The 10958-nt window shown below is 35.4% G+C and overlaps 1 protein-coding gene across 1 annotated transcript in view; it reads left to right on the forward strand.

Moving 5' to 3' along the window:
* LOC144971937 (uncharacterized) overlaps positions 1-7815 on the forward strand; it is a 31642-nt gene extending 23827 nt beyond the window's left edge. The window contains exons 6-8 of the mRNA XM_078913014.1: positions 1282-1378; positions 5856-5952; positions 6679-7815. Of these exons, the coding sequence (XP_078769140.1) occupies positions 1282-1378; positions 5856-5952; positions 6679-7149 (665 nt within the window). The 3' untranslated portion in view covers positions 7150-7815. The remainder of the gene's footprint in view (positions 1-1281; positions 1379-5855; positions 5953-6678) is intronic.
* The last annotated feature ends 3143 nt before the right edge of the window (positions 7816-10958 follow it).

Below are 10958 nucleotides of genomic sequence, written 5' to 3' on the forward strand. Positions count from 1 at the left end.
CAAAACAAGAAAAACATTTCCTATAACAAAATAGGCCAGCCTGCCTCGGTAGTGGATGATCTCATATTTGAGATGCTTTTTTTCTTGTATTTTCCTCCCTCCTTTGTCTGGCACTATTTCATACGCCCTTTTTTCAGATCTTCATGGTGCCAATCGCTACTTGTTACATAAATTGATGTAGATAAATTGTGGCCGCATGTTGTAACAAAAAGTAAAAATTAACGTATCCGAAAAATGTTTAAAGGCGAAACTCAGAGACCTGAGCTAGATGAGATGGGGATAAACTGGCAGGGAGCAACAAAAGCAGCTCAGAACAGAGTGCGGGGCTTAATTAAGTAAACTTATCACCCAAAACATTCTCGTGCTATTTGGGCCACATTGCCCTAATAATATTGCGTGTATTTGGACAATATTTTCTAAATTCCAAATAAATAATCGTCTTTCAAGCTATATCCACAAAATTTTACACCGGATTAAGATCAAAGAAGTGTGGCAACTCTTTCCGTTTGTGGAATATTATGGCATGGCTGTCACAAGCATGCATAAAGCTGCTCCCTTAAGCAATACTGGCCCGTATCTTCTTTCCTGGATGGTCGTCTTACCTCTAAATTATATGGTATTGTCAATTACGACATCAAAGGGCTTTCTTTACTTTATCGATGATACTTATCAGAATCTTAATTTTGGTGACGACCATTGGCATTCAGTTTACAACGGGGTGTCTATCTGTACTAAAGTACAAATCAAAACAAGACGTCTTTTTGTACTTCAAATACAAGTGCAAAAGAGGTAGGCGTGGATTAGGCGCAATAGTTAAAGAGAGGGATAAATAAGGGAAGAAGTGAAGCATGTTTTAATAATAGGAAAGAGTTTAGTAAAAGTTTTAAATTCGATTTAACCTTTACAAGATCCATTTTAATTTGAATTATTAAATGGTTCCTTTAAGCCAATGGGTAAATTATCTTAACGTTTCTTTTCTCAGCGCTAGATGGTGCGTAACATCTAGATAGACATTTTTCTAACATTTTCTCTGGTCTTTGAAACTTACCATTCTTGTTAGTTTTAAGTTAAATGCGGGGAGAAATAATGCATTATACTACTACTACTACTACTACTACTACTACTACTACTACTACTACTACTACTACTACTACTACTACTACTACGACTACTACTACTACTACTCTGCCTCTGCTGCTGCCGCCGTAATGAGTTCAAACAGCTTCATCACATTGTCCACCACTTATCACCAAAACTAATACTGTGTGTTGTTCCTTCTAGGTTCAGCCCCTGACTACATCAAACATCGGACAATGTCTATTGGTGGCAAAGATAACCTAGCTATGATACTAGACAATGGACGCCTTATGCATCACAGGTAAACTTTGATTAGATATGAATTATTTGAGTGTTAACCCTTTCCTTATCGACCATTTTCAGAATTTCCCCAAAATGTCATACCAAAAAAAACAAAAAACAAAAAAAAAAAAAAAAAACACATGAATTTTACACCCAAAAGTAATAAATACATTAGATACACATAATTCTGTACAGCAAAACGAGATTTACAAAACAGCTTTAAGTTATATAGCTAGGTATAACAAAGATTTTTCTTTTACAAAACAAATCTGAATAAGTAAAAAGATCATTGTATCGTAACAAATGTGACAGTAAGGAAACCGTTAATGACTTCAGCACTTTTTACCCCACCCCCTCGCCCAACCAAGACAGAAAAAAATCAATGTTTATTTTATTAGTCCACTTTTTCTTTATTTAAAAAAAAATTACCGTCGTCTTTAGGCAATGAGATAGATGGCCGGTTCTTACGGTTTTCGGTGTATGGGATAAGAAGTGATTTAGTTACAAAGATTTAAAAATAACTAGGCATCTTTGTTTTGAAAGTTCATAGCATTTCGAGACTTAGTATGTAATAAATGTTGAAGAGTAATATTTGATTCACAGAAAATGTTTATAAGGTCGGCAAGAGAGAGGAAAAAGTTGAATTTTTTTTCCCAAGTAGAAATAGCGAAGCATTGATTGTCGTAGATTGTCTACTATATCAGAAGTCTAGTTATATAAACATTCCCAGTGTTTTGCTGTGCTTGGGTACTGCGGTAAAGTACATTTATGGTGAAAATGCTTGAAAAGAATTGGTGGATTATCGAATACCGTGTATCCCTTACTATTTCCGCTATAAAAAATTCATGTGTTTTTTTTTTTTTTTTTTTTGTTTTTTTCAGATTTTGTATCAAAAGACACATCAAATAAGCGAAAAATTTATATCGGCGATTTTAATATTCAGTTTGATGTTGATCAGAATAGTCTCGTTAAAATTATAAAAAATATGCTGAATGAACATGGCCTCACTCAGTTAGTGACCTCTCCAACTCAAAGATTGGGGCACATCTTGGACTGGTTCATCATTGACACACCCTCGCTTGTTGAATCAATTAAAAATATCAAAAAAGAAATTTCAGACCACAATCTGATTCTGGCAACTCTCAAATGCATCAAAGAGAAAGCAAAGAAAGTCAAGATAGTGTCTAGGGATACCAAAAAAATAGACATTAGTTCCTTCAAAAACAATCTGTCAGAGGAACTTGGAAGAATGGATATACCATCAGCACAGAAAACAGAAGAGGTACTGCGCAACGTCATCGACAGGCATGCGCCAAAGACAACTAGAATAATAAATTCCAGGAAACCGTCTCCGTGGTTTAACCAGAGTGAAAAAACTGCCAAAAGGGAAAAAAGGAATGCAGAGGCATCGTGGAGAAAATCGGGCCTTGAGATTGACCGGCTGATATATATAGCAAAAAAGCATAAGTATAAAACCACCTGCAAAAGAGCAAAAAGAAACTATTATAACACAAAACTGTCATCAGTGAGGGACACTAAGGAAGTTTTCTCTGTTTCAAAGGAACTTTTAGGGGAAGAAAAGGGCATGTGTCTACCCACTAATATCCCGGTAGAAAAGCAGCCGGATGCATTTTCAGATTTCTTTTCGGGAAAAATATCGAAAATTCGGAACAATTTGGACCTCGTGCAAAATGAAGATATAAATTTCCACCCTTTTTCGGGTTCACAGGGATTCTCTTGTTTTAAAGAAACAACTGAAGAAGAAATTTCTAAAATAATTTTTTCATCTTCCTCGAAGTCATGTGATTTAGATCCTTTACCAACTAATATTTTGAAATTATGTCTTCCTGAATTGTTACCTTGCATAACTTATATTATAAATCAGTCACTTATCTCAGGACAAGTCCCAGATATCTATAAACATGCAATTGTAAAGCCTCTCATAAAAAATCAAAATCTCAATGTAAATGACCTTAGTAACTACCGTCCCGTCTCAAATCTGCCATTTCTTTCTAAAATCCTTGAAAAAGTTGTACTCAGACGTCTTTCACAACATCTCCATGAAAACAATCTATGGGAAAAATTTCAGTCAGCTTATCGTTCTTACCACAGCACAGAAACTGCTCTGTGCTGTGTTGCGAGTGATTTGCTTGATGTTTTAGATAAAGGTTCTGTTTCTCTTCTGACATTGTTAGACCTTTCGGCGGCGTTTGATACTATTGATCACGGTATTCTCATTAAACGACTTAATATAACCTTTGGCTTGTCTGGGACTGTCTTGCAGTGGTTTGAATCTTATTTAGATGGCAGAAAGCAACAGGTTATGATTTTAGATAAACTTTCTCGTCAACATACATTGTCTTTTGGTGTTCCTCAAGGCTCTGTTTTGGGTCCAATTCTTTTTGTTTTGTATACTTCTCCATTATCTAATGTCATCACTGGTCATGGGCTGCGCTATCATCTCTATGCAGATGATACGCAACTTTATGCTACTGATAAAACTAAAAATCTCGAAAATATTGTGAAACGTGTGGAAGAATGTGTGACGGATGTGAAAGAGTGGATGGATGCAAACAAGTTGAAAATGAATGAGTCAAAAACAGAAGTGATGATTGTGGGAAATAGAGGGCAGTTTAAGGTGAATGATGGTCTTGAGGTGTTGATTGGGGGTGAAAAGATCAAAGTTTCAAAGACTGTGAAAAATTTGGGTGTCTATTTTGATTCAGAAATGAAAATGTCAGCTCACATTTCTGCTCTCTGTAAATCTTTATACTTTCAATTGAAGAAAATCAGTTCGATCCGTCAGTATATTGCAATTGGAACATGTAAAACATTGGTTGTTTCCCTCATTTTTTCGAAACTAGACTATTGTAACTCGCTGCTTGTCAACTTGCCTCAGGCTTCTATTAAACAATTGCAACTACTGCAAAACAGTGCAGCAAGATTAGTTTTTGGCAAAAAAAAATTTGATCATGCAACCCCTTTGTTGGCCTCTCTCCACTGGTTGCCCATTGAAAAGCGCACATATTACAAAGCAGCGTGTCTTGTTTATAAGTGTTTGGCTGGTATAGCACCGGCATATCTCACAGATCACGTGGTCATGTGTAAATTTGAAAATTACACTTTAAGATCATGTAATGACCAAACGAAAATTTCGGAAAAAAGATCAAGAACAAAATTTGGTGATAGATCGTTTGCTTGTTTCGGCCCCAAGATTTGGAATGAACTACCACGTGGTCTGAGGGAGTGCAAGTCTTTACCTACTTTTAAAAAGAATCTCAAGACACATTTTTACTGTATTTGTTTTTCTTGACTCTATATGAATCCTTGATTTGGCTATGAATTGTTATTGTTGTTATTATTTTATTTTTTTATTTTTTCACTTAAAATTGATATTTATATTGTAAAGTGCCCAGAGCTTGTGTTTTACACGAGAATGAGCGCTATATAAATGTGTATTATATATTATTATAAAAAAAAAGAACTACTCGTAATTTAAAGAACTATTTTAATCTGCCAACGGCGTTCCTCATATTTACTGCAGTAGGGCAGCAACTTCTAATGGTTCTCACACTTCTATGGTATGACGATCTGTCCAGACGCACTCATCATCGCAATCGTGCATGGTGGCGAACTCGCCCGGAAGTTTCGTCACAACGTACTGTTCAACTAGTTGTTCTGCGGTTTCGGGCTCTTGACCACAACGGGCAAATGTTGGACAGGTGGCAAGTACCCACTGATGAAGTGAGCGTGCAGTCTCCGCAAACTATTATTTTGTTTTGTTGATTCGGTGATTAATCGATAAATTGTGGCCAGTCGTCCCAAAACGGTATAAGGTCGGTATGGACCTAAAAAAATTATTTATACTTAACTTTTAAAATGTCAGTAAATGCTTCCGTTTGTAAGAATGGGTTTATTTCTGAAACAAAATAAAAACTTGATTTTCCTCAATCTTATCACTTTCACTTAAAAAAATCGAATTTTCTCATATAGTTCCTTCGAACATTATACCAAATTGGCGCAAAGAGTCAACATTAATTGTTTGACCCGGAATGAATCGACTCCAGTGAAAATGGGTAGCCCGAAACTAAAAAAAGTTCTGACTTCCTAACGCAAGACAAAGAGAATCAAATAGAATATCAATAATGCAATGTAAAAGAATGAAAGCGATCTATATGCAGGCTTTCGTCCAATCGAGTCATCGATCCCATGAATTGTTGCTGTCCAACGATTGGATATTTCTCAATAAATATAAACTGCTGTTTGTTTTTGAACGTTGCAAGCAAATCCATGAGTCAAGCTGACCAATTTTGATATTGGGTGTATTTCGAAAAATGAACACTTTTCCCCACGTGGGTCACTTTGAGCACATTATGCAATGTAAACAATGACCTCGAGCACGTGGAAAGGTAATATAGAGAGATCAACCCCATTAAATATCAACATAATATTCCATCCCACCAACTAAAGTAAATAATATCAATATGTGATTCCAGGCCAAGTGTAGATCAGCACACCACCATCCAGAACCATATGCTACGATCGACATCCAACATCAAATTCCAGCCACATTATCTAGATCCTCACTATCAGGTAAGGATGCCAAACTGCTACCATTGATGCCATGCGTTTAGGTAAAATACTTACAACATCCGCCAGTCGTATCTAATGTACCAACACACAAAACGATGTGTAACCTTAAATTTTAATGAGGAGTATTTTCTTTTGATTTTAATAGTGCCTATCGATATTTTCATTCTCATCATCATTTGGATGAATATGTTATTTTTGTTTTAGTCACTAATATAAAATTGTCCAAATATTGGGCATCCAAGATTAGCATGACGATCGCACCTTCTACTTAAACGTCAAGTCTGTTCTTCTTTATGGCTGCGACACACGGCGGACAACAAAGACAATGCTACAGAAGATAAAGACGTTCCTCAACACCTGTCTTAGACGCAACTACAACATCGGACAAGATCAGAAATGAAGACCTATGGGAGCGAGCTGGGCAAGAACCAGTGACGGTGCAGATTATTTGGAGGAAGGGAATCTGGATAAAACACACACTTAGGAAGCCAGAAACCAGCACCATACGCCAACAAAAGCAGCCAAGAACAGAGTAAGTAAGTAAGCTTATCACCCAAATAATTATCGGGCTATTTGGGCCACATTGCCCAAATAATACCGCATGTATTCGGACAATATTTTCTAAGTAATCATTCCAAATAAAGAATGGTCTTTCAAGCTATGTCCACAAATAATTATGTTGTAAATGTGTTGTATTTTTTTCTCACTTTCTTTCAAAAACTCTAGGATATCTACGATAGACCAGATTTTAATTACGATCCCACGGGTTATGGCCACTCACAGTACGGCATGGGAGCTAATGGAAATTATGCTCCAGCATTTGCCAGAGGTTACGGCATCAACAGCAACAGAAGCAGTGCTAGCAGTTTCTACAACTACCCAGTCAATTTCAATCCGGCAAGCGTAATGAACAACAAAAGGAAATATGTAAAACACAGCAATGGAAAACACGATTCAGTCAACGGTGATCTTTACTCTGTGGTACACGGAGGAAGAAACAGAGATGAAGAAAGAATGTCTGGTGGACTCCCTTCAAAGGCGGAAGCTTTGGCTTCTGAATCACCTCGAACGACCTTGACCCGAGGAATGACGATAGCTTCCGCTCATGACGAAATCGAGGCTGTTGAAGATCATCATGGAGATGGAAGAGCGACGGAAAGCGTGGATGCATCCAGCGCGGCTGAAGCGAGGCTATGATACTTACTTACCTACTTTTTCAGATTTATCGCAATTTAACATAATAATATACAATGTATATCTAATGTGTAATGAAGGATTGCAAGTGCATCTCATTTCTGAAAAAAACAAAAACAAATACGATTAACACCATGTAAAAATAATCTTTCAAAGCATCACTGATTGTGATATTTCTCTCAAGGCTTCATTGTAAAGTTGTAGTGACGGACACACATGAGCCTTTTGCAACTCAGCTGTGCAGACACAGTGCCCTCCCTGCTTTACATGACTGATAATAACAATTGCAGCTTCAACCGAGTAGGCCGATTAGCTTGGGTGAACCAGCTGCCGAAAAGTGATTTTAAAGTGAGAACAGTCACTACATTTCGAATTCCTAATCATTTTAACATTAACATTCAGTACTCACTGGATTCCAGCACGCTGGAACTGGTGACCGAATATGTGACCCATCGTCTCAAAACGGTATTATGTCGGAACGAACCATATGCTTAAAGGCCGAATTTAATGTTAAACTGGTCAAAAATATAAATTGTTGGCATTGGCACCTTAAAATATGGTATCCATTCTCCTCAGTAAATCATACAAACTCAACACAAGTCTGATATTTCTGGCAATAAATTCAATTTTCAACATAATCTTAACCATCCCGACTTAAAACCGTTTTGAGGCGAAGGGTCACATATATTGGTTACAAACCCCCCCCCCCCCCCCCCCCCCCCGAGCATCGGATTTCGGCAAGGTCGGATGCTAGTACTTTTTAATTTTTAAAATTGTATTTAGGCTTCTCCCGAGAGCGTGCCAGATCCAGCGAGTACTGTAGAACGTATTTCTTTTCAACATAATTAATAAGTTTCACATTATGGCAGGTCATATCCTGTGTTGGATCTGATACACTCCAAGACAAATTAATGATCTCAAGACCATTTCAAAGCAAACACACGAAGCTGCTAGAAGTTGCGGACTGTTAAAAGCAATGTACAAATATTAATATAATAGCTTTTTTTTTTTTTTTTTTTTAATCCAAAATACCAGACTTGGAAGGGGTTTTGAGCCCGAGACGTTCGCGTTTAGAATTTTGGTCTTTTTTTTAAGCTGTTATATTCATTTTATTTTGCACATTACTCGCTAAGAGCTTGTACTTGTATTGACCTTTGCTGTAATTTGTTCTAAACATTTACGGGGATCTCAATTAGACCCTTATCGCGAAAAAAAAAAAGGGGGGGGGGGGGGGGGGGGGGGGGGGGGGGGGAAGAGAATCTAATACTATTAATATTATATAAAAAATGCCAAGAAATCATTCCATTCGGAAGTGAACCTTGGACGTAAGGTGAATGGTGGACTAACCATTCATTATTTTGATTCATTTCATAACAATATCAATGTGGAAGTCTTTGTTTGTTTGTTTGTTGCTTTAGGTCTCTTCCAACACAATTGAGGTTATATGAGAGACCGCTGAAACAAAAAAAAACGAGCAATCTAACAAAAATAGTACAAATGTAAATCAAAATCATAACCTAAAGATATCATAAGCTAAATTATAAATAACCAAGAACAAACAGGCAGAAGATTTACAGAAAAAAAAATATATCCCCTGTCAAAAATACAATCACAAACCAAAGAAGCAGGATAGGCTAGTAAAGAGAAGAAGAAACACAATGTGGAAGTCGAGGAGGATGATTAAATGTTCTTGTATCGGATGTTTCCCCCCATTATTATTATTATTATTATTATTATATTAATATTATATATTATTATTATTATTATTATTATATTATATTATTATATTATTAATTATTATTATTATTATTATTATTATTATTATATTATTATTATTATTATTATTATTATTTATTATTATTATTATATTATTATTATTATTATTATTATTATTATTTATTATTATTATTATTATTATTATATTATTATTATTATTATTATTTATTATATATCATCATCATCATCATCATATATACTATCATTATTTTTTATTATTATTTTATTTATTATTATTATTATTATTATTATTTATTATTATTATTATTATTATTATTATTATTATTATTATTATATTATTCATTAATATTTATATGTCAAAACAGTTTCAAAATTGTTTGCCAACATCATGACTTTGCCCAAATGCTTTGTAATTGCAAATTTTTATAAGAATCATTCCACAGATAAGTTTGTTGTTGTTGTTGAAATAATCATTTTGGAGCTAAACTTAACCTTCATTGTGTGTCTACTCCTAAACTTGGTCTAACTGACAGCAGCAGCGGATCAAAAATTAGTTTTGTAAAGCATAAAGGTTGAACCAGTATAGTAACAATATTAAAAGATGAGCCTTGCATAGCGCGCTGAGGACCCCAATAGCTCAGTTGGTAGAGTACTCAGTTCACATGCAAAGGGCCCGAGATCGATCCCGGATGAAGTCGAGATTGTTTTTATCTGACTCTTCTGTCGACCGAGAAGTGATTGGGTAGCTATGTCTGTTAGATCTGGCGGAAAGTACTTTGCGACAGACTGGCCCGTCCTATTAAAAGGCTAGCAAGCAATTGGTATTGTCCGTTTCACGTTATAGAAACCGGGATATACTCCGGCCCCATGGGTCTAATGTCTCTGAAAGATTAGATTTTAAAAATTTTATTTTACAGAACTGTGCTCAAAACGCGTGAAAAGTATCTTGAGACAAATCTACAACATGAAAGAGACATAACTCCTTTAAGGTGCTTTTATTATAATATTTTACTTGGGAGACATCGTTGGTCATGTATTCATTTTACACCTAAGTATGGTGAGAAAATATGACCCGTCTCCTCAAAAGGGTATTTTGTCGTGGTTACACCAATACATACAAAAATGGATTTCAAGTAAATATGACCCAAAATAAATCTCAAATAAGAAAGTCTATGCATTTTTTTCAATAAAAGATAAAGACTTTCAGTCTTATATATGCGGAGGGTAGCAAAAGTATTTGACACTTTGGTTTTTCGCGAATTTTTCTCAAAAAGCGTTAAGTCAAATGTATCTAAATGTACGCACCATATGCTAATAAACGTGTCTATCCAATTACAAAAAGGGAATAGGAAGCAGAAGTTGTGACGACACATACTCCTCTGTTCCGGTTCAAAACTCATTTGAACTGTGTAATCAGTCCTCGGGAGGACGTAAAAATGAATATAATATAATAAATTGAATCATAAAGTGGCATAACTATTTTAGTAACATGGCGTAAAGCCAAATTCTTATGATTACGGGGTTTAAAAGAGCGAGGATGATGATCTTTATTAAAGAGAAGTATTATTCAGGCCAGAAAATAAGATGCCATCACTCTGAAATCAGCAAATAAGTAGCACAAGATATTGTCCAGTCCTCCTTGTTTTTTTGTTTTTTTTTTTGTTTTTTTTTGTTGTTGTTTTTTTTTTTGTTATACGCTGAAGAATGGTTTTGAGCACAACGTTTTAAGTTTGGTATTTTATTCTTTTTTTAAAGCCTTTGTATTTATTTTTGTATATATTACTATTACTTTTTACAGTCCACACCTTCTTACCCAAAGCTTAGTATTCAACTAAATGCAGTCACTGAATGCTTGCTAAGAGGGACACATTCTAGCATGACAAGATATCCTATCAATAAGTTTGCTTTTTTTCAAGGGTTTCACATCTCCACTGATATTGGAATCAGTACCACATTGATGTTCCCTATTAAGAAACATTTCGTTAACAAAACACTCGACTTCATATCTTAATAGAAACTCGAGAAAAACCAACAAAGTGCCCAATATTTTTGCTATCCACTGTATGTTTTAAAAC

Source organism: Berghia stephanieae, chromosome 4, assembly GCF_034508935.2.
Source record: "Berghia stephanieae isolate SIO BIC M18660-M18661 chromosome 4, UCSD_Bste_1.3, whole genome shotgun sequence".
NCBI lineage: Eukaryota > Metazoa > Mollusca > Gastropoda > Nudibranchia > Aeolidiidae > Berghia > Berghia stephanieae.